The 24,907-nt window shown below is 36.5% G+C and overlaps 1 protein-coding gene across 3 annotated transcripts in view; it reads left to right on the top strand.

Annotated features, from left to right (window-relative positions):
* The window catches only part of LOC125655395 (plexin-A4-like), a 197,262-nt gene that overhangs the window by 136,373 nt on the left and 35,982 nt on the right, over positions 1 to 24,907 (top strand). For all 3 annotated transcript variants that reach the window (XM_056142959.1, XM_048885664.2, XM_048885665.2), the window contains exons 24-27: positions 3,936 to 4,057; positions 4,238 to 4,297; positions 9,667 to 9,738; positions 17,584 to 17,650. In XM_056142959.1, the coding sequence (XP_055998934.1) occupies positions 3,936 to 4,057; positions 4,238 to 4,297; positions 9,667 to 9,738; positions 17,584 to 17,650 (321 nt within the window). The remainder of the gene's footprint in view (positions 1 to 3,935; positions 4,058 to 4,237; positions 4,298 to 9,666; positions 9,739 to 17,583; positions 17,651 to 24,907) is intronic.

Genomic DNA, 24,907 nt, shown 5'->3' on the forward strand with positions numbered 1-24,907 from the left:
ATACGATAGAAAAGAATGCACACATGATACGATAGAAATGATACACACATGATAAGATAGAAATGATACACACATGATACGATAGAAATGAATACACACATGATACGATAGAAATGAATACACACATGATACGATAGAAATGTTACACACATGATACGATAGAAATGATACACACATGGTACGATAGAAAAGAATGCATACATGATACGATAGAAAAGAATGCACACATGATACGATAGAAAAAAATACATGATATTCCAAGGGGAGATAATCAAGAAAAGGTAAAAATTGAGTAAGGTCAATAAAAAGTCTTCTTCTCAAGAACCACTAGGCCAGAAAAGATGAAATTTATAGATAAACTTTATTAGGTAGTGCAGATTCTAAATTGTTAAAATCATGGCCCCCGGGGGTCGGATGGGGCCACAATAGGGGATCAAAGTTTTACATACAAATATATAGAAAAAATCTTTAAAAATCTTCCTCTCAAGAACCACTGAGCCAGAAAAGCTGAGATTTAAATGAAAGCTTCCTGATATAATGCAGATTCAAGTTTGTTAGAATCATGGCCCCCAGGGGTAGGATGGGGCCACAAGGGGGATCAAAGTTTTATATACAAATATATAGGAAAAATCTTTAAAAATCTTCTTCTCAAGAACCACTGAGCCAGAAAAGCTGAGATTTAAATGAAAGCTTCCTGATATAATGCAGATTCAAGTTTGTTAGAATCATGGCCCCCAGGGGTAGGATGGGGCCACAAGGGGGATCAAAGTTTTATATACAAATATATAGGAAAAATCTTTAAAAATCTTCTTCTCAAGAACCACTGAGCCAGAAAAGCTGAGATTTATATGAAAGCTTTCTGATATAGTGCAGATTCAGATTTGTTAAAATTATGGTCCCCGGGGATCGGATGGGGCCACAATAGGGGATCAAAGTTTTACATACAAATATATAAGGAAAATCTTTAAAAATCTTCTCAAGAACCACTGAGCCAGAAAATCTTATATTTACGTGAAATTTTCTGACATATTTCAGATTTTAGTTTGTTAAAATCATGGCCCCCAGGGGAGGATGGGGTCACAAGGGGGGATCAAAGTTTTGCAATTGGCAATTAGGCCCTTGGGCCTCTTCTTTGTTGAAATTCCTACATTTTCAAATTTTGAAAGTTAAAATAAATTTGACAAAAAGTAAGTGTTGGAATTTATTAAATTTAGTCATAGTATACTTTCAGAAAATGAATATGTTAATTAAATGTACATCTCAAAAGATATCTTGATGGTTATCAGCTATATTTAGCATTGATTGTGAGCCATGGTAGTCCACCTGAATTATATCATGGTTTGTGCTGAATGCCGAATATGGCTGTTGATGACCACTGGTATCATCTTCTTAGTGGGTAGTTAGTTTTTAGGTCACCTGAGTAAACTCAGGTGACCTATTGCAATTGGTTTTCCTCCGTCGTGCATTAACAATTGAACATTTTTAACTTCTTGATAACTATCATCCAATTCTTTTCAAATCTGGTATGAAACATATTTGGAGCAAGGGGGGCATAAATTGTAAATTTCTGGATTCCTGCACCCCTGGGGCCTTAAGGGTGGGTCAAAAACTGCCCAAAATTGACCAATTTTCAAAAATCTTCTTCTGTAGAACTGCACACATGTAAGAAAAACTAAATGCATGGTGATGTAGAGCAGGAAGGCCTCTACCAAAATTGTAAATTTCATGATCCCTAGGGTAGGGGTTCTGACCCCAGGGCAGGCCCAAACTTGTTATATAGTGTTTATGTGTAAAACACTTAAATAACATCTTCTTTAGTACTATTGACACTAAATTGAAAGTAAATAGATATTTAAAAAGACCAGGTAGTCCTTTACCATAATTGTGAATTTGATGATCCCAGGGGTAGGGGTTTTGGTATCAGGGTGGGGCGAAAATGGTCAGTTATTAAATGTGTGAACAATAGACATTTTTAACTTCTTCTTGATAACTAGATCATTCCAATTCTTTTCAAATCTGGTATGAAACATATTTGGAACAAGGGGAACATAAATTGTAAATTTCAGGATTCCTGCACCCCTTGGGCCTTAGGGGTGGGGTAAAAACTGCCCAAAATTCTTCTTCTCTAGAACTGCACATGTGTAAGAAAAACTAAATGCATAGTGATGTAGGGCAGGAAAGCCTCTACCAAAATTGTAAATTTCATGATCCCCTGGATAGGGGTTCTGACCCCAGGGCGGGGCCAGACTTGTTATATAGTGTTTATGTGTAAAACACTTGAATAACATCTTTAGTGCCATTTATACTAAATTGAAACTAAATGGATAGAGCAGGTAGTCTTTTACCAAAATTGTAAATTTGATGATCTCCAGAGTGAGGGTTCTTACCCCAGGGTACGGCCAAAATTAGTATATAGTATTTATGTGTAAGTTTGCTGATACTGTATAAAATCTATATGCATACTTGCAGATGTTTTAATGTTAATACACCTATTCTTTAAAGCATTTCATCAGTGTATGCACTTTTGAGGGCAGTGAAGTTTTAAGAACACATCTTGTTTTTATACTGTTGCTGAACATTAGAATTTAGCTTAGATATTTAGAACAGGAAATTTTTTCTAGATTTCATAGCCCATGGAAGTAGTGATACTTTTTCACTAGTATTCAGGTGACCGATAAGTCCTGTGGGCCTTTTGTTGTATTATTGCTCCTGAGTGTGCGAAATTAACCATGGACCGATAGACAATGTCTATAGAAAATCGAGTCAGTCTATAACGATCGTAATAGCTATAGACCGACTTGTCTATAGGAATTCTGAGTAACAAACTGGTTCCCCACCGCTTATTAAACATATATGAGAAGTTGGACCAGTTTATATGTAGCTGTAATAAAATGTTCCACAATGTAGTTACAAATCATTTGAATCAGATTATTCCATTTTTAAAGGGGGGGGGGGGGGTCAATTTGATATTTACTTCAATGTACGCCATTTTCGTGCAAATTCGGAATGTCCTTTTTGAATGGTTTTAAAAATATGTGGAAGGTGCACACTTGAATCAAACGGAAAGCAGTCAGTACAACGAGTTCAAGCAAGGCTAAAGTCACAGAAAATCATGAGAAAACAAAACGTAGTAGAAGTGATTTAGATCAAGAATCAGACAGTGAAACTGAGCTGGAACAAAATGAAAAAGAAAACAAGATTCTAATTGAAAAGCTTGACATGCACGAAATTGAAAAAGAATATAATTAAACTATGAACAATTGCCAAACTGAATTTGTGTCAATTATTTATGTTTTAATAACAATGAATATTGCATGTTAAATTTCAGTCTATAGGAATTTGTTGTGGTCTATAGGAAATAAAATGACTATGGACCAAAAGTCTATAGGACTTTAAAGTTAGTTTCGCACACTGTTGCTCTTGCAAATGGTGAGTAAAACATTTTTTCTTTTCTATTGATTTGTGAATTTAACCCTTATTTTTGTCTGAAAAGCCCTTAAAAAGGCCCTTATATTTTGATAATTTTGCCCTAAAAATGGCCCTTATTTTTTTGCAAAATGTCACTTGAAAGCCTGATGATACAATAGAAAAGAATGCCTGCATGATACGATAGAAAAGAAAGCATACATGATACAGTGGGAAAGGAGACTGCTCATAGTTAGCATTGATTTTATGTATCTGCATGTTGTATTATATAATTGGTGCTTTTAATGCCCTCCAGGGGGTATATTGTTTTTGTTCTGTCTTTTTAAATGTCTGAATTTGCTTGTCAGAGCTTTAACCCATAACACTTTAACTATACAAGATAAAATTTCATGATTAGTTAATGTCATGATTAATAAAGGTCAAGGTTGATTATCAAGGTCTAATTTGCCACAATTGAAATTGGCAAAGCTTGGAGTGTAGTGTTTCATGAAGACATCTTTTTCTTGCAGTTCTCCAGCAAGAATGTTGAGAAGGCCATGGACCAGTTTGACAAACTGATGACTAATAAGTACTTTGTCAAGTCTCTGATTGGTACGCTGGAAAAACAACGCAAGATTACTCTGATTGACAAGTAAGTGACCATTACCTTTCAACTTTGACCTGAAAAGGAATACTAATTCTGCTTAATAAAGGTTGTGAATACATGTATTTGTAAGAAAAGAAAACATTTTACCCCTTCTTTTTGCATGATTAAGGACCTGTGTATGCAAAAAAAAAACTATTGAGGATTTGTATTTGAAAATCTTTGCAGGGCACAGTTTTCAGCCAACTTCAGTGTGGTTATGGTGGGAAAGATGAGAAATTTCTTTGAGTAAGTGAATTTTTCTCTCTCAGGATCCTTCTCAGATATTAGGATGTTTTATTTGGAATTTTAAATGGTCATGGAATTACTTCATTTTTATTGTAAACACTTCAAGAAAGCCAAACTTTTCAGAGAATAAAAAGGAAAAGATAGTTGAAAGCATATTTTCTTAATTATTCACATTTTTATGCCCCCCTTTGAAAAAGAGGGGGCATATTGTTTTGCACCAGTCTGTCGGTCGGTCTGTAGACCATGTGTTGTCCGCTCAATATCTTGAGAACCATTCACTTGATGATAATGATATTTCATATGTGGGTTAGTTATGAGTAGAAGAGGATCCCTATTGTTTTTCAGGTCAAAAGGTCAAAGGTCAAGGGTCAATCTACTCTGGACATAGGAATATAATGTCCACTCAATATCTTGAGAACCCTTTGCTTGAAAGACATCAAACTTGGCACACTGGTACATCCTAAGGAGTAGATGACCCCTATTGATTTTGAGGTCATATGGTCAAGGGTCAAACTGGGCATAGGAATATACTGACCATTCACTGTCTAGAGAATCCTTTGCTTGACAGACATCAAACTTGGTACGCCAGTACATTTTCAGAAGAAGATGACCCCCATTGATTTTGAGGTCACATGGTCAAAGGTCAAGGGTCAAACTGGACATAGGAATATACTGTCCGTTAAATGTCTCGAGAACCCTTTGCTTGACAGACATCAAACTTGATACACTGGTACATCTTCAAGAAAAGATGACCCCTATTGATTTTGAGGTCACATGGTCAAGGGTCAAACTTAACATGGGAATATACTGTCTGCTCAGTATCTTGAGAACCCTTTTCTTGACAGACATCAAACTTGGTACACTGATACGACTTCAGGAGAAGATGACCACTATTGATTCTTAGGTCACATGGTCAAAGGTCAAGGGTCACACCAGACAGGAATATACTGTCCGTTCAATATTTTGAGAACCCTTCGCTTGGCAGATATCAAACTTGGTCCACTGTACATCTTCAGGAGAAAATTATCCCTATTTATTTTGAGGTCACATGTTTAAAGGTCAAGGGTCAAACTGGACATAGGAATATACTGTCCGTTCAATATCTTGAGAACCCTTTGCTTGACAGACATCAAACGTGGTACACTGGTACGTCTTCAGGAGAAGACAACCCCTATTGATTTTCAGATCACATGGTCAAAGGTCAAGGGTCAAACTGGACATTGTAATATACTGTGTGCTCCATATCTTGAGAACCCTTTGCTTGACAGACATTAAACTTGGTACACTGGTACATCTTCAGGAGAAGATGACACCTATTGATTTTGAGGTCGCGTGGTCAAAGGTGAAGGGTTAAACTGTACATAGGAATATACTGTCCGCTCAATATCTTGAGAACCCTTTGCTTGACAGACATCAAACTTGGTACACTGGTACATCTTCAGGAGAAGATGACTACTAATTATTTTAAGGTCACATGGTCAAAAGTCAAGGGTCAAATTGGACATAGGAATGTACTGTCCGTTCAATATCTTGAGAACCCTTTGCTTGACAGACATCAAACTTGGTACACTGGTACATCTTCAGGAGTTGATGACCCCTATTGATTTTTAGGTCACATGGTCAATCCACTCTTGACATAGAAAGATATTGTCTGCTCAATATTTTGAATTGATAATACTACTCTCAATCAAATGATGTGTGTGTGTATAACCCTTTTCAGTTTTGCACCATGGGGGGCATATGTGGTTTACAAACATCTCTTGTTAATCAAGTGCCCAAAACGTGATGCCTGTTACATTTACATACAATATATTCCATTTTTGTTTGATTGGTGAGTTTTTAACAGTCATGATCATGTTTTCACAAAACAAATTTCTTTCACAAACAATAAACTAAAAATTCTAGAGTAAAGAAATGGCCAAATAGTTTTTATTGTTCATTTACAAAAAGTGATGGATATTACTGATAAACAGGGCAATATTTTTTTTATCAAAAATATACTACTCAAAATTTGATAAGGATCACTAGGTTATATGTGTGTAATTTACCACTAACATAACAAAAGACATAAATTTGACTCAGAAACGTGTTTACTCAGGTTATAAATGAAAATTCATAAACGTCATGAACTTTTATCAATACGGAATGCTTCAAATCTGAAAACAACACCAAAAGGCATTTCATTACAAAAAGTTAACAGCAAACCAGAGAAAGAATTACACAGTTTTGGGGGATAGTCCATCATTACACTTAGTCGATGAAGTGTCAATACCGGGTATGGCCTCCCCTTGCATCAATGACGGCTTGACAACGTCGAGCCATGCTGTCAATAAGCACCCGGATGTTTCCAATGGGAAGGTTGTTCCACTCTTCCACGAGGGCGTTTCCGAGCTCTGCCAAAGTCGTGGGTTGTGCTCTACGGCGTGAAAGGGCAACCTGCAGCATGTTCCATACATGCTCAATCGGGTTCAAGTCCGGCGAGCGCGCTGGCCAGTCCATACGGACACTTGTCTCCTGCTGAAGGTACTGCTCCACCACTCTGGCGCGATGAGGACGGGCGTTATCATCCATCAGGATGAACTCAGAGCCAACAGCACCAGCGTAGGGTCTGACGTAAATATCGAGGATCTCATCCCGGTACCGCACCCCAAACATTGTTCCTCTCTCCAGGACATGAAGATCTGTTCTTCCATCCCTGCTGATTCCACCCCAGACCATGATGGAACCACCACCATAACGGTCATGTTCACTGATGTTGGCATCATGGAAACGTTCACATTGTCGTCGCCACACTCGGTGCCTCCTGTCTGTAAAGTCCAAACAATACCTGGACTCATCGGTGAACAGAACTTGAACCCAATCGTTCTGTGTCCAAGTGACATGATCTTCAGCCCAGTCCAATCGCTCCCGCCGGTGTCGAACAGTCAGAGGAACTCGAACACATGCCCTTCTTGAGTTGAGACCTGCATTGTGAAGCCGATTCCGTATCGTCTGAGTGGACACATTCACCCCCGAGGTGTTCAGGAGGTCGTTACCTAGGCTGGTTGCTGTCCAGAAGGGATGGCGTCGTGCCTGAAGAGCCACAAAATGATCTTGGCGTTGGGTTGTCGACCTCTGACGACCACCCCCATGTCAGTGTGCTACTGTACCAAAAGTTTGCTGTCGGTTCCAGGCCCTGTTTACAACGCTCTGGCTGACGTTTAGTGCATTTACAACGTCACGTTGTGAATAGCCAGCGTCAAGCATTCCAATACATCTGCCCAGTTGTTCTGTCGTCAGGCGACGCCTTACACGTTAAGGGGGCATTGTGTTGATAAACGTAGTGTAAACACTCAAATGAGTTTGAAATTTTAGAAAGAATCAGACACCGATGCCTGAGTGAAAATCGTGCAATGGTAGCAAAAGCATAAACTGTGATGAGAAACGCATTTCCCATGGCATGAAATGCACGTGCAAGTTTGTTGAAGACGTGTTTGATTTCACTTGGACACAATATTGCCAGTTATGCAGTTATTAATTTTTTAAACAGAAAAATATATATGATCCTTATCAAATTTTGAGTAGTATATTTCACATAATCATGATGATACAAAGATTCAAAACAAAAATTAAGTAATATTTACAAGGTCTTTAAAAAGATTCTGTTCTCTATACATAGTTGAAATAATAGATAATATGCATTAATCTGTACTTTGCGTGTTTGGATATTACTATTGACACTTTGACAATTATCATTTTTCGTGATGTCTATTACTTAAAACACTTTGACAACTACCATGTTGTTATGCCTATTTCTTTTGAAATGCTTTAATTACACTGCCAGAAAAAAGAAAAACATAACATATCAGTACAGGACAAATAGACAAAAACAAACAAATGTTCAACTGTTTTTATTTTTAAAAATATGCTTAATGTCCAACTGGATTTATTTCACAAATTTCTCCATTCGATCCTCACGAATCTGAAATATAAAAAAAGTTTCAGTATTGTTAACTTCAATGATCCATTCAAGCAGAAAAGGAAATGTGTCTAGGTTGATTTCATTTATAACTTAACAGGTATTTATTGTTTTCGCAACACTCGTTCGTTATATTTGACGTATTTTTGTTGTCATGCTTACTCTGTCAAAACATAATTTCCGAAAATATATTTGTAGTGCCAATCTGGCACACTCGCTACACACATCGAAATATGTGAATCTGCAACTAGTGATCAAAAATCTTATTTTACTAATAACTTTATATTCCGTTAAGTTTTGAATTTAAAGATATCAATAAAACATGTACGGATATTACTTCTAAAATGTCAAAGGATAATGTCTGTGAACATCTCGTGTGTCAAACAATTATTGCCGTTCTTTGACTTATCTAATGACATACTCCCGACAGTGATGAAGAAGAAAATTTTTTTCTCTGCTTAAATCCTTTAGCAATCGCAACTTTGATTATTTCATAGACACTGTCTTATTGTTAAAACTATTGATCATATTTTAGTGTGACGGCAATTACTTTGCTGAAAAAGTTGACCGACATGAAACAAGTACCTCCATAACTTTCTGCTAAACCAAGGTTGACAGGTTTCGGTGACGTAGTACACATAAAATTGGACTCAGACGGATTTGGCAACAGATCCAAACAGCCTTCGGATAGTTTGGAAGAATTATGACCATATATACACCTATTACGGAATTGACCGACACTGGAGTTCACCATTAAAATGAAGAATTTTAAAACGTATCCAGTTGATAATCCTAGGTTTTTTGGTGGTGATTGTGTTCTATATTGATATCAAAAGTTTTGCTGACATACTTTTGTTTTCTTTATCATAATTCAAACAAATAAATATCATGCCTACAAAATGTATCATTTTGACAGACATCGTAATGTCGTAATAGGCGTACGCATCAGTTTTGAACAGGTTTTCTAAAGTAATGGTAACAGATCTGTTCATTTTTAACAATGAAATTGAAAAGAAATTATTTATGAAATTAACTACTCAAAACTAATTTTTTAAAAACTCATTAGATATGGAAAATCTGGTCATGATTGAAGTGCACTCATTTGCAACCAAAAATGGCTGCTGATATTCCTTGACAATTCAAGTTCAAATCAAACTTTTGGACACTATTTTTGATATATGGAGTACAATATTATGTTTTTTGTCAGCATAAATAAAAACAAACAATTACTTAAAATTTCACACATATTCTATGAAATAACTAAATTCAAAAAGTGATGGCAATTATTATTTCCAAATATCTGAGAAGGACCCTTCACTTAAATGATTGTGCGGTAAGAATTACTGGGGTATTTTGTGATTATTTGTCATATTGATGTCCATGTGTATTTTCATTACATTTTTTCTTTCAGAATTGTGAATTGTTTGCTGTCAACACTGGTGGATTCTGCAAACAAAAAGGCACACAAAACACTGTTTAACAGGTACAGGAATTTTAATCATCTGAGTAGACATTACATTGAGATATGAATGATTCACATCATAAAACAATGTAGTGATACAAAAACGGTATGTGATCTGCAGCCATCATATGGATCGACTTACTAGCAGACCAACTTAATAGATTCTAATGAAGACAGGTTTTAACATTTACTTTTTTGATCACTAGACCAATCGGGCTACTTCAAATGATTTTTGCTAGACCTGGATGCCGTTTCATCAAACATCGTAACTAGTTGCGTAAGCTTAGTTTGGCGTAACTTTCTGACTAGACTAAATATTTTACGTAAGTCCGTTTCATCAAGTGGAGTAAGATTGGAATTTACGCAAGTTTTCTACTAACTAGTAGAAACACTACGTCAGGTCGAACCCTTACGCAAGTATCTACGTAAGCAAAAATCATGGCCAACTGTTAGGTGTTTGTAAATATATATGGAATTTTTACCGACGAGCTTTGCGTTGTGATCGATTTTTTCAAGACAGGATGCTTTTAGACGTTTACAACGATGAATATGGAAGGCCATAAGGGTTACTTCCCTTTGAAAACTAGTAAATTTATGGCTTGCCCTTACTGTATGATTACTTTCACAAGTGTCTATCTGTACACGAATGATGAATGCACAGTGTTATTCCCAAATCCCTTTGTAAAGTAGTCCAGCGTAAAGAGAACATTCACTTTGTTGTATTATATGTATAAATCTCTTCAAAACTTCCGCTCTGACTAACTTGGAACAAATGATTAGCGAGGCCGATTCAATTCGATCTCAATCGTATGGTGGGTGGATTTACGGGAGTGTAATGTATATTTCATGAACAGTTACTTTAAGGAAAGTCCGTGCTTTTACGTATCCGGTTTTAAATTTTAAACACCGACTAGAAAGTTCCAGTTATAACTTCTTTGTCCGATGTTTGTAGTTTACGAAAACTGTACGAGTCAAATTTAGCATTCAAATGTGAATCTTAGATATATTTACCATGAATTATTATAGTATCAAGTCCGCACTAGTTCCAATGGTACAAAGCAATGTAATATCTACATTGATCTCTAAAAGGCTCATAGGTTGCAATCTAAGCCTGAACAAGTTAAAAATCATACATAGGCGTGACCCTCACAGTGGAATTCAAACTGTTTTTAGTGAGTTTGTGTTTGGTTCAAAGAAACCCAGAATTATAAATCCTCAGAAAATCATCAGCAAAGCTGTTGAATATTTGAACTCTTCTTCACAAGTACTTTCAAGAAACAAAATTATTTGTACATGAGCTGTAGTTGCTAGAATCTACACAATTCATATGTTACACTATATTTATTTTTTCTATAAGTATGAGATAACATGTAGGTATTTTTATGTATGATATGATTGATAGCCAAACAAAAAAAGGATAACACACACACCAAAAAATTGTGAGAAAAAGGAAGGGGTGGGGGAGCCCCCCCCCTCCCTTCTTGTGTTCTAATTGTCTGGTAGGACACAATTTTCAGTATGTTTTACATATATATATATATTGTCATATTCTGTTAATCTTGATTTTAAGACTGTATTTGCTGTTACAATTTACTATTTTCAAAGTGGACAAAGAATAATTGTAAAACTTAAATTTAAAAATGGGGGTTTACGTACTTAAGAGACCATTTTGCGAAATATCTTTGGTCAACTATGGTAAAATATGTTTTTTTGTTAACCTTAGATATAATGCTACATATTTTTAAAGAAAAACTGGCATGTAAACAATTTAGATTTTGAGAATTTTTCAAAATTGCGATATTCTGTGATTTTTTTCTGAAGGATGTGAGCAGATTAAACAGCAATTGTGTATGTTTTCAATTGAATATCTTTAAAAATTCTCTCAGTAAATGAATAGCTATTGGTTTTTATATAATATAGCTTAATATGATGTGCTTTGGTGCATATTTTTAATAAAACATGAGATCATGCATTCTTGTGTTAAAATTTGGCTTTTGCATTTGGGGGTATATGTTCTCTGTAGCACATAGTATAAAAATAAACCCGCAAAGGTATGTCTAATATGGGTTTTTTAGTTAGTTTATGAGTTGTTAAAGTTATTTAGATGGGAAAAAAATTTGATTGACAGAAATTTCTAATAGTATTTACCTACCTTAAGATCTACTATTTTCCATTGTATATCTTAAATCTTGAAAAAATATCCTGTCTTAAGAGATACATCATATAACTATATTGATAATAAAGTTCTTCCAAATTAAAAAAAAAGTCTTCGTAACAGTTTGATACTTGACGAATTTCGGTAATAAGTGATGTGCAGGATAATCCGTGCAGATATATATTTTATGTTATCAAATAAAGAAAAACATCTACATATACATATTTATCAGGCACTAATCGGCGTGAATGGGAGGGGGGTCACCTTGCGTTGCTACTCCACTTTTTAGGTCACCTGAATGAATATTGCTATCTGTTTTTGTCCGTCGTCGTGCGTTAACATTTGAACATTTTCAGCTTCTTCTCTGAAACCCCTGAACCAATTTCAACCAATTTTGGCATATAGCATCTGTGGGTGGAGGGGAACAAAAATTGTGAAATTTGTGGTTCCTGCCCCCCTGGGGCCTGAGGGGTGGGGCAAAAACCATCAAAATGAGTGTAATTTTAAAAAATCTTTTTTACTCCTGGACATCAAGAAGCCAAACTGTGGGCATAATTATAATGAGTGTTGAGCCCTCTACCAAAATTGTGAAATTCATGGCCCCTGGGGCAGGGGTTCTTGTGTTAGGGTGGGGCTCTATTGGTCATATAGTGAAAGTGTAGAAATTCTTTGAAAATCTTCTTCTCTGTCTCTGGGTATGAAGTAGACAAACTAATAGCATGGTAATGATGAGCAAGGATGCCTCTTTATACCCCCCGCAACAAGTTGTGGGGGGGTATACTGGAATCGGGTTGTCCGTCTGTCCGTCCGTCCGTCTGTAGACGCAATGGTTTCCGGGCTCTAAAGCATTATCCTTTCCACCTACCGTCACCATATCATGTATATGGACTACCCATGGGATGAAGATGTTCCCTATCGATTTTGGGGTCCAAAGGTCAAGCACACTGGACATCGAAGTAGCAATATGGTTTCCGGGCTCTAAAGTGTTATCCTTTCCACCTACAGTCACCATATCATACATATGGACTACCCATAGGATGAAGATGTTCCCTATCGATTTTGGGGTCAAAAGGTCAAAGGTCAAGCACACTGGACATTGAAGTAGCAATATGGTTTCTGGGCTCTAAAGCGTTATCCTTTCCACCTACAGTCACCATATCAAACATATGGACTACCCATGGGATGAAGATGTTCCCTATCGATTTTGGGGTCCAAAGGTCAAGCACACTGGACATTGAAGTAGCAATATGGTTTCCGGGCTCTAAAGCGTTATCCTTTCCACCTACAGTCACCATATCATACATATGGACTACCCATAGGATGAAGATGTTCCCTATCGATTTTGGGGTCAAAAGGTCAAAGGTCAAGTGCACTGGACATTGAAGTAGCAATATGGTTTCTGGGCTCTAAAGCGTTATCCTTTCCACCTACAGTCACCATATCAAACATATGGACTACCCATGGGATGAAGATGTTCCCTATCGATTTTGGGGTCCAAAGGTCAAGCACACTGGACATTGAAGTAGCAATATGGTTTCCGGGCTCTAAAGCATTATCCTTTCCACCTACAGTCACCATATCATAATATGGACTACACATGGGATGAAGATGTTCCCTATCAATTTTGGGGTCAAAAGGTCAAAGGTCATGCGCACTGGACATCGAAGTAGCAACACTCAGAAAAGAGGTAGTTTATACCTATTACCAACACCCTTTGGGAGATTGGGGTAAGCGGGGGGTATTCTTAGTGAGCATTGCTTACAGTACCTCTTGTTCAAAATTGTGAAATTCATGGCCCCTGGATCAGGGGTTCTGGTGCTAGGGTGGGGCTCTATAAGTCATATAGTGAAAATGCATTATTTCTTTGAAAATCTTCTTCTCTGTCCTTGGGTATTAAGTAGACAAACCAATAGCATGGTTATGATGAGCAAGGATGCCTCTTTCAAAATTGTGCAATTCATGGCCCCTGGGTCAGGGGTTCTGGTATTAGGGTGGGGCCCTATTGATCATACAGTGAAAATGCATTTTATTTCTTTGAAAATCTTCTCTTCTGCTGCTGGGTATTAAGTAGACAAACTAATAATATGATAATGATGATCAAGGATGCTTCTTTCAAAACTGAAATTTATGGCCCCTGGGTCAGGGGTTCTGGTGCAAAGGCGGGGCTGACCACATAACTATTCAATGTTTCTTCCATCCAAAAGTAAAATTCTTATATTTAAACACAAACCTAATTCAAACATTGGAAGGTTGTTACATGATACTCAGGTGACCTATAAGGCCCCTGGGCCTCTTGTTTTAACAATACGATTTTTTAAAATTTTGTACGAGGAAAATGTTTTGATGCACTCATAATAGAATACTCTAGCATCCCAATGATTGAAGAAAATGAAACCTGAGAGAGAAAAAATTGTGGAAATCACTGCAAAAGATTCCAACACCCCCCACTCCACCCCCCCCCCCACCCCCTCCCACTCCCACTCCCTCCGAATTAGGATTTTGCAGATAGACAAAACATTTTATTTATTTATTTTAATTTAATTTTTTTTTTTTTTGCGTTATAACACAAGATAAAAAGATTATTTGAAAAGCCAACATCTAATCTATGTCCCAGTTCCTCCTCCCCCCGTCACTTTGCAAAACGATGGTACGTGCCTGTATATAATCCCAAACTGTAAAATATGCACACATATTCAATTGTTCAAACACATTTAGTCCTATGAGTCTACATTAATTATCCAATTAAAGTATAAATCTATAGTTAATATCTATATACAATGTAGATGTACATGTATCGTGTCGACCTACATGCACTTAAAATATAATAACCTTTAAAATCATAAAACAACTACGAAGAGATGTAAAATATATACATAGGCCTATATACATAAAAACAAATTTTGTTTATGGAGTGATATGTTTGATTTAGTATGCAGTGCGCGCCCGAATAGTATGGTATAGGAAAATTTTACTGCCTCTGTCAACACGGCCATCTCTGTCTCCTCCCAATTCCGCTTGTGTATTTTCTTTGCGTTCTTTTCATTCATTATTTTGGTCCAGACGACAAGTGAAAAAAACCGAAAGTATGATGTGCGAATGCTCAGGGCGCGGTAACTAAGCACGTAAGCTTAGTTGAAAACTTAGTCGAGTGGTAACGTACGCATGTATTTACGTCGTTTCGTGAAACGCGGTTTGCCCTAAACTAAGATTATACGTAACTAGATTTCCGTAGTCGGCGTAAGACTTAGTTAGTTGAAAATTTACACTTATTGATGAAACAGCGTCCTGACCTTACATCCACTAGCCCAGACCAACTTTCCAGAAACTGATAGTTTTTCCATATTTAAATGTAGTCTTAATTCAAATGACAAACATTAAGTTTGCATGAACTAAAACGTACTTAATTGTCTAAAAAAAAAGAGCTTTAGTCTCGTCATTCAGTTTAATGCTTTCATTTTCAAACACATTTTCTGTTTCTTTAAATTCTACCCAGCATGGAAATTCTCTAGTCCATATAAAATAAAATGACCTCAACTCTTTTTTTAATCTCTATTTCATAAGCCCTGCTTTGTTTCTTCCCAATCTTTTACTTTTTAGATCACCCGTATTCCGGCGTCCGTCCGTCTGTAAACTTTTAACATTTTTAACTTCTTCTCAAAAACCACTGGGCCAATTTCAACCAAAGTTGACACAAAGCATCCTTAGGTAAAGGGAATTCTAAATTGTTAAAATAAAGGGCCAGGCCACCTTCCAAGGGGAGATAATCAAGAAAAGGTAAAAATAGGGTAGGGTCATTAAAAAATCTTCTTCTCAAGAACCACTGGGCTAGAAAAGATGAAATTTATAGATAAGCTTTATTAGGTAGTGCAGATTCTAAATTGTTAAAATCATGGCCCCCGGGGGTCGGATGGGGCCACAATAGGGGATCAAAGTTTTACATACAAATATATAGGAAAAATCTTTAAAAATCTTCTTCTCAAGAACCACTGTGCCAGAAAAGCTGAGATTTATATGAAAGCTTCCTGATATAATGCAGATTCTAAATTGTTAAAATCATGGCCCCCGGGGGTCAGATGGGGCCACAATAGGGGATCAAATTTTACATGCAAATATATAGGAAAAATCTTTAAAAATCTTCTTCTCAAGAACCACTGTGCCAGAAAAGCTGAGATTTATATGAAAGCTTCCTGATATAGTACAGATTCTAAATTGTTAAAATCATGGCCCCGGGGGGTCAGATGGGGCCACAATAGGGGATCAAAGTTTTACATACAAATATATAGGAAAAATCTTTAAAAATCTTCTTTTCAAGAACCACTGTGCCAGAAAAACTGAGATTTATATGAAAGCTTCCTGATATAGTACAGATTCTATATTGTTAAAATCCAGGCCCCCGGGGTCAGATTGGGCCACAATAGGGGATCAAAGTTTTACATACAAATATATAGGAAAAATCTTTAAAAATCTTTTTCTCAAGAACCACTAAGCCAGAAAAGCTGATATTTACATGAAAGCTTTCTGACATAGTGCAGATTCAAGTTTGTTCAAATCATGGCCCCTGGGGGTTGGATGGGGCTACAAGGGGGGATCAAAGTTTTACATACAAATATATAGGGACATTCTTTAAGAATCTTCTTCTCAAGAACCACTGAGCCAGAAAAGCTGATATTCACATGAACAGCTTCCTAACATAGAGCAGAGTTTGTTCAAATCATGGTCCCCTGTTGTAGGATGGGGCCACAATAGGGGATTAAAGTTTTACATACAAATATATAGGAATTTTTTTTTTAAAATCTTCTTCTCAAGAACCACTGAGCCAGAAAAGCTGATATTTACATGAAAGCTTTCTGATATAGTGCAGATTCAAGTTTGTACAAATCATGGCCCCTGGGGGTAGGATGGGGCCACAAGGGGGGATCAAAGTTTTACATACAGATATATAGGAAAAATCTTCAAATATCTTCTTCTCGTGAACCATTGGGCCAAAGAAGTTCACCTTTCTGACATAGTGTAGATTCAAGTTTGCAAAAACTATGGCCTCCAGGGGTAGGTAGGGGCCATAATAAGGACTACAGTTTTACATGCAAATATATATAGAAAGTGTTCTGATATGGACCAAGGTGACTCAGGTGAGCGATGTGGCCCATGGGCCTCTTGTTTTCTCTTGGGACATCTTTCCTTGAGGACGAGAAGTTGTATTTGAATATAGACATTCCCGCACATATGTCAACACCGAGAAATGGTTGTTTACGACATAATTTATTAATCTGATAAATACTTTCTTATATTTGATTCAAATAAACTGGTATTTTTTAAACAGAATGAAAATATATTCATCTAAAACATAACATTACATACATTAACATCGAGTACATGTCGTAAAACATCACTTCCGACCGCAACTTATTTATTAGAAATAAAAATAGTGATTGTGTCATCATGCGGTTCAAAATTGCTCGCAAAGTGGACTACAGTTATTCTTTTTTAGTTAAGAATAAAATATCTTATGGTTTAAAGTAAAGTTTCTTGTTTATTTTTTCAACACACCAGTCGGACTAGTAAATCGACATTTTACCCAACCAGGCCGTCATTTAGTAGACTCAGTCTGTCGGACGTGCCTTAGTGTCAAACCCTTGAAGAAAAGAAACTATGTATCAATTTTAAATAGGATATTTGAATACAAACTAGTTTGGATCTTTTTACCGTTTCAGATTTGAGTCCATCACTCTGAGACTACTATCACATTGGCTGTCTGTTTCACTCTATCCTCACTTAAAGGTAAGATACAAAATGTATAGAAAGGGGTTTTTACAGTGCTGTCACAAATCTTAGTGAGGGTTTTCGTTGGAATTTTATGCCCCCTTATCAAAGATTGGAAGGCATATTGATTTTGTCTGTCGGAAATTTAACCTTACTGTTGTATTTTTAGAATGATGAGTACTAAGGGCTTTCATGTGCATAATCCTTGTGAAAAGTAAGACCTTTGTTTTGGTACGAAAGGTTTTGACCTTCTGACCTGGGAATTTGAAGTACTTTTATGAAAAGTTAACTTCAGCAATATCTCCTGAACTATTTATGGCACCCCTTCAGTGTTCGAAATTGGTTGAAAACTTGGTATAGACAACTGGTCTATGCCAGAACAAGATGACATAGACCTCATCAAATTGGCATAGACCACAACATTGAATAAAGATAACACAAATTTAAAGCATTGCTATTTACTTTTATTGTAATCAGAAATCATACTCTCTTTCTATCTCCATAAGAATATCATGCAAATTCTTGCTATTCTCCTCATAAACCTGTTCACTGTCACTCTTATCACTCATTTCTTCATCATCACTCTCTACTTCCTCTCTTTCATCCCTCCTCTCAACCCCCCAGTTCTCTCCCTGTATCCTCATTCTCCTGCAATGCCATGGTTTCTCCCTGATCTCTATCAGTTTTCTCTGTCGGATCCATTGCATCCTCCCTCTGCTCAATCATTGTCTCTTCTTGTCCTACGTGAGCAAACATGATTAAATATTCAACTTACCAGTATCTAGACCCTTAGCTCTATTTAACTGGCATAACCAGACATAGTCTCTGAATGACTTTTCATGTTTCGCAATTGCATGGGCGTTCCAGAATCTTATATTTAGTCTGGCCATTCAACTGTCTAACAGCTTTAGCTGCCTCAGATTGTGAAATGTTTTTAGCATTGTCAACACCTTTATGTGCATCTAAATGCATTCTGGAAGATTCGTGTGATTTGATGGTGTCAATTTTAAAATTGTCCAGCCGTAAAATGGTTGAAATATTGCCAAAACGGCGTTAAACCCCAATCAATTAATCAATTGAAATTGTCTGTTCCAGAAATCCAAGCCTTCGCAGAAGGATGAAGTGTGTCTTTCCAAAATATGCAACACTCCTTACATTTCATTTTTCCTGCAGCTCCCTCATGTCCCTCCTGAAGTTCTAGCCACTCGCGGCCAATCATCCAATGTGGCTTAAATCCATGTGTCCACCTTTCTTTGTAACATTTGTGCTTATCAGATGTTGACGGGCCAGGGGTAACTTTCCGTTTTACTCCCGGCCGAGCGCCTTCGACATACTTCAACTTCGCGTACATTTTGTTGTCCTCTAGTTTCGTTTTAAAAACAAAGACAACTCGTTCGTGTTCATGATGTCAAGTTTATTAAATGGCTCAATAAAACTTTTAAACGGGAAAAACTTTTATTTAATATATAACGCAAGAAATAATTACGGTCGGTGTATTTGAGAATACTCGCAAAAACACGAACTAGTTAACTGAATAAATGACTGAATTGACATTTTTAAGCAGTCATGACCATGAAACCGCTTAATGGAACGTTGAGTTAGCACTCCGAGCGATCTGCAATTCTTAGACAACGATTCAACAATATTTATTCTTTTTTCCCCCTTATTTTTCCTGGGTTTTTTTGGGGGTGGGGTTAAACTTTATAAACCAACAAAATCGGCATAGACAATTTGGTCTATCTCAATTACGATTGGCATAGACTGGTGCCATTTGACATAGACTCGGTCTATCGGTCTACCGTTAATTTCGAACACTGCCCCTTCAAAGAAAAGGGGCATATTTCTTTGTTAGTACTTTGTTAGTACTTGATTGTAATGATATTTCTTTGTTAGTACTTTGTTAGTACTTGATTGTAATGATATTTCTTACATTGGTTGATAATGAGTATAAGTGGACCCCTAATGATTTTCAGGTCAAAAGGTTAAGGATCAATCTGCTCTGGACTTAGGAAGATACTGGTACAGTACACGACACGAGTTTTATGCGTGTTCCACGCAACGCGGTGGAACAAATTTGCCCCAAACACGGTGGACCTTTAAAATTGTCGGCACCTTTGAAGTCCTATTTTTCCGCGCGAGCTAGACATTGAAGTCCACGGAGGATCTCCGTGGATGCCACCGCGCATCTCCGTGGATGTCACCTGTACCTCCGTCGATGCCACCGTGTACCTCCGTGTGATAAAACAAAGAAATAATTTCCGAAATGATTCACCCCAAAAACCTTTTCGCTTAGCCAGCATGCATGCCCCCACCCCATTACTTATTTAGAAATTAGCTATCAATCATTCAATTCTTGTAATTGTTGTTTAATGATACGTTGGTGTTTTCGGTACATATCCGTATGTAGACTTCCCTGCAGACGTTCACACCTTTTTATGAAACGCCCAAATTCTCGACATCCTGTATATAAACACCTGTGTTATTCCTACCACTCATCGGTACATTGTTTCACGGCACGTGCAGCACAATTTCACTAAATAAAAGAAGGGTCATGAACAACGACAATCACATGCCAGTAATTTCAATTTGATAAATAGCAGTTCAAAGAAATGTGTACCATAAGCAATGATTTATTTTTACGTAAAGTTTTCATTGTAATTAGGAATATGTTTACATTCATGAATTTCATTTATATGTACTCAACTGTGAAGCAATGTGAGCAAATAAATATTAAAAATATCTTTACTTTTTAACAAATCTTTAGAAAACTCCGTACTTTCATTAAGAAAATAATAAAATAAAATGTGCTCCCCTACCTAGAATGCCCATACTTCACATTAATAATAACACGTTTTTTTTAGTTAGTTTTTTTCTAACTTGATAAATACTTTATTACACGCATGTATTATTTACTAAATATATATATAACAGCTTTTTGTCTTTATATTTTTGTATACCATTGCATAAATTGGTGATGAGATCCAATAAATTGAATTGAGTACATGTAGTCTTGAAATATCACAAAGTATAGAGTTGACAACCATTGAAATAAAAATGCAGACGTTTTCTCGTTTATTCAGTAACTCAATAACTTGCGCGTCTTCTGAATGAAAGTTGTAAAACAAACGTACTACTTGTAGGTTTTGGTCAGTTATAACATAATACGGGGATAAAATTCATCTAATCTCCGCTAGCAATGGGTTTTCAGTCAACTGTGCCTTCGTGGACGAATAATCTCGGCTAGCGAAGATGGAAAAAAAAGAAGCCTATAGTCCGCTTGCATTAACATGTATTATGAAGGTGAAATCGAAGAATTATCCAGTAAATCCAATGATGTTGCAGTATATATAGCATGTATTTATTTTATTTTTGACTGAGAGGGAGATAGACAGCTAAGCACGCAACATCGTTTTAGAAGGAGGTGAAGGGGGGGGGGGGGGGGGAGGACTCATTCATTAGTCTTAACCCGGACCAACCGAAAAATTTAACATGCAAAGAAAACAAAATGGGAAATAAAAAACAATATCAGAATGAAAAGGGATGGATAATTAATCAGAGAGAAATTGTACTTTCAAGATTTATATTGAACATATTAAACTTCCCGTATCTGCATACATTCATGAATATTATAATCAATGATTACCAATGCTCTCTCTCTCTCTCTCTGTGTGTGTGTTGCTTTCATTATCTAATGCATCTAAAGATTAAATTAAAGATTTTAATAATCGATAGCGTATATGAATAAAAGCAAATAATCGTTAAGTCATGTAGAATCGGAGAGGGTGTAATTTGAAAACTTGAAAGTTAAGGATTTAGCCTTGTAGCTTGTAGCGACCTACCCACTGCACGATTTAAGAAATTGAAGTCGGAAGGGGGAATTGAGACAGTTTCAGCTACTACCCCCCCCCACCCACCCACCCACCCACACACACACACACACACACACACACACACATGCTCCCAATTTAAGGTTTTCGTAATCGGACAATTTAAGCACCATTTTTGTTGTTATTTTATTGCTTGTCAACAAATTTACACAACTTAACCAGCAACATACCCCTTCTGATACATTAAAAAAATATAAGTAATGTTAGCACGGGGCTCTATAAAGTTCAATCTGCAGTTTGGTCATACTTCGTCATTCAATAACTTATTCAAAATAAAAAAAAAATGTTTGTCGGATTAGCGGTACTATGATGTATGACTATAACAATGACCTGTGTATAACTTGTACATTCCATGCAAATTCGAAGGGGTTTTCGCCTTAGTAGAACAATTGGGGGTCAGCTAATCCGTGTATTTGAAATCAACAGAAGTGATTAGCTTCTTGCGGAAAGTGTGAAATATATTGGGTCGGCGCAAGATACCCGTGATCTTAGACTAGATCTGATATCGCGCCGACCCAATATATTTCACACTTTTCATAAGAAGTCAAAACCCAAACTAGCTAACCGTAATTTAGTTATACTGTGACAAAGACCCTAGGAATTTGCATGGTATATACTTATTATACAAAAATCATTGCATTATCCAGACACTCCCGATGAACATTTTTTTTTTATGAAAACCTCTATCAAAGTACATCGAACATAAGTCTCGGTCAAATGTAATTAACTCGGGATTTTAAAAATAAATCATTCGATGGTTTGTATTTTTGCTTCTATTAATTACGTAATAAATTAATTCCAATTTGTTAATACAGTGGAACCCCGTTATTACGTTCCCCCTTTATTACGTTAGTCCGCATATTACGTTGGAATTTCAAAGCACAAAACCATTTCTTAACAAACCTATATAAAATAGACCTCGTTATTACGTTGTCCTAAAATGCCGGGACTCGGTATTACGTTGTAAAAATTCCGACAAAAACGTAATAAACCCCTAATTATTCAATAATGATTCTCAAAATAATACGTCATTCACACCTTGACTGCCCGAGGCAGTCACCACGTAAATTTCCTGGTCTGTTTGGGGATTAGAGACGCTCGACTGATCACGCTTCGATAGATCTAGTGACATCAATACAGGTGAATACCCCGTATAGAAGCCAGTGATAAACAATTAAATAATGTTTATTTAGAAATTGTACTCTATGAAATTTACTTCATTTTACATATTTTGATAATCAAAGAAATAATTTCTCAACCACCTGCGTGTTCAGCATAGTGTGATTACCTTCGCTATTAAAACTCTATTCACGGACAGCTTTGGTACCAAACAAGAAAGACAAGATTTATCGTAGCAATGTTACAACCGCTTGGGTAACTGCTTGGACATAGATGACTAAAGGTGTTCAATTAAAAAAATTGTTCGTTGTTTGGACATGCAGCTTTGGTGTTCGTAACTCTCGTCCATACATACACCAATCTATCGGCCGACTCGTGCACGGCATTTACTTCAGTGAATATTTTAAAATCCCTTGATGCGCACGTGATTTTAGTGCCATCATTTAGCGTTATAAATGAAATCTTCGTGCATCATTATATATTTTTTTTATGTGGATTGCGCTTAAATTGTTCTCCGTGCATGTTTATCGTTGGTGAGAAGTGTGTAAGTGTTGGGTATCGTGTGCGTTTTGTGTCTATAGTTTTGTTGATTTTTGGGTGGGATTTTTTTTATTGTGTTGTGTATTGTGTAATTAGAGAACTTAATAAAAACGATGTTTTGTTATTTTTTTTAAATACGAATGTTGAATACGAACCGGAACGAGTTATTGAGAGAAATTTACATGAACGCATTGTTTTAAAGTTGAACAAAATGGCGGTCCAAACGAATGCAGAAAAAGCAACGTTTATCAAAACATCCTTATGTATCCTACACCGAAATAAAGAAAAGGGATAAGAACATGAAGAATTACGGACATTAAAGATAAGATGTAAATAAAACAAAGTATCATATTCTTTTAAACGAAGAAACAGTAAAGATATATTCACACACCCCTTCACGGAGTACCAACGGACGATATACAATTTCCAAATGATAATTTTAACGGATTTCACTGGGAACGTTTATTACGTTGACCCCGGTATTACGTTATTTTATCGTGACAAAATGGAAAACGTAATAACGGGGTTCCACTGTAAATCGACAATGCTCTAATTTCTATATTGGATCAAGTTATATCTGTCAAAATGCATATTAACACAATATGATGGAAGTAATTATGTTAAACAGCGCATTTGTCAGAGAGAGAGAGAGAGAGCACATCGGTAATTATTAAACATCCCTATCACATGTTGTACATGTATGTTTTTCATTTACAGAATATATTAATTCGCATTCAAAACAGGAATATTGCCTGCAAGTATGCATTATTTAAACATAGAATTTAAGAATATTTTAATGAAGAAAGAAGACTATTAAAGAAAAAAATTCAAAACCAGGTTTTCTTAAAACATAATATATAGTGTTTGGTATCGTTGGAATTGGCTCAAAATGCTGAAAAACAATATAAGTATCAGGAGGGAAAATATTGACATTTTTTTCTTGTCTTAAAATTCCACCCTTATCTTGATTATTTGGCCTGCGGCACATTTTCACATCTCCCGCAAGGCGCCCGTGGTCAGAACAAAGCTCTTAGCAGCTGTGTGTATTCGCAAATAACACACACCGTGGAACACGGAGGACACGGTGTATCTTCGTGGATTTTCCACGGTGGGGTGTATAAAACTCGTGTCGTGTACTGTACATCTTAAGGAGTAGATGACCCCTATTTATTTTCAGGTCACATGGCCAAAGGTCAAGGGTTAAACTGGACATAAGAATATACTGTCCATTTAATATCAGATTCTTGAGAACCTTTTGCTTGACAGACATCAAACTTTGTACACTGGTACATACATCATAAGGAGTAGATGATGACCCTTATAAAATTTAGGTTTATATGGTCAAAGGTTAAGGGTTAAACTGGACATAGTAATAAATTATCTCCTATATTTTAAGAATCATTTGCTTGATTGACACCAAACTTGGTACATGATAGCTAGGGAGTAGATGACCTTTATTCATATTTAGGTCACATGGTCAATCCACTCTGGACATAGGAAGACATTGTCTGCTCAATATCTTAAATTGGTTTGGCACTACTAGGATTTAAATGATACATGTGTATGACAAGGGCTTCATTTCTTTCTCTGTGGTCACTGGGAACAAAGTGTTTTACAAACACATCTTGAAAGCTTAAGTGAGCTTTTCTGATCGCCTGTTGTCCGTCGTCTGTCTGTCTGTAAACGTTTTACATTTTCGACGTTTTCTCCAGAAAGGGACATGGCCCTT

The sequence above is a fragment of the Ostrea edulis genome, chromosome 7, assembly GCF_947568905.1.
Source record: "Ostrea edulis chromosome 7, xbOstEdul1.1, whole genome shotgun sequence".
Taxonomy (NCBI): domain Eukaryota; kingdom Metazoa; phylum Mollusca; class Bivalvia; order Ostreida; family Ostreidae; genus Ostrea; species Ostrea edulis.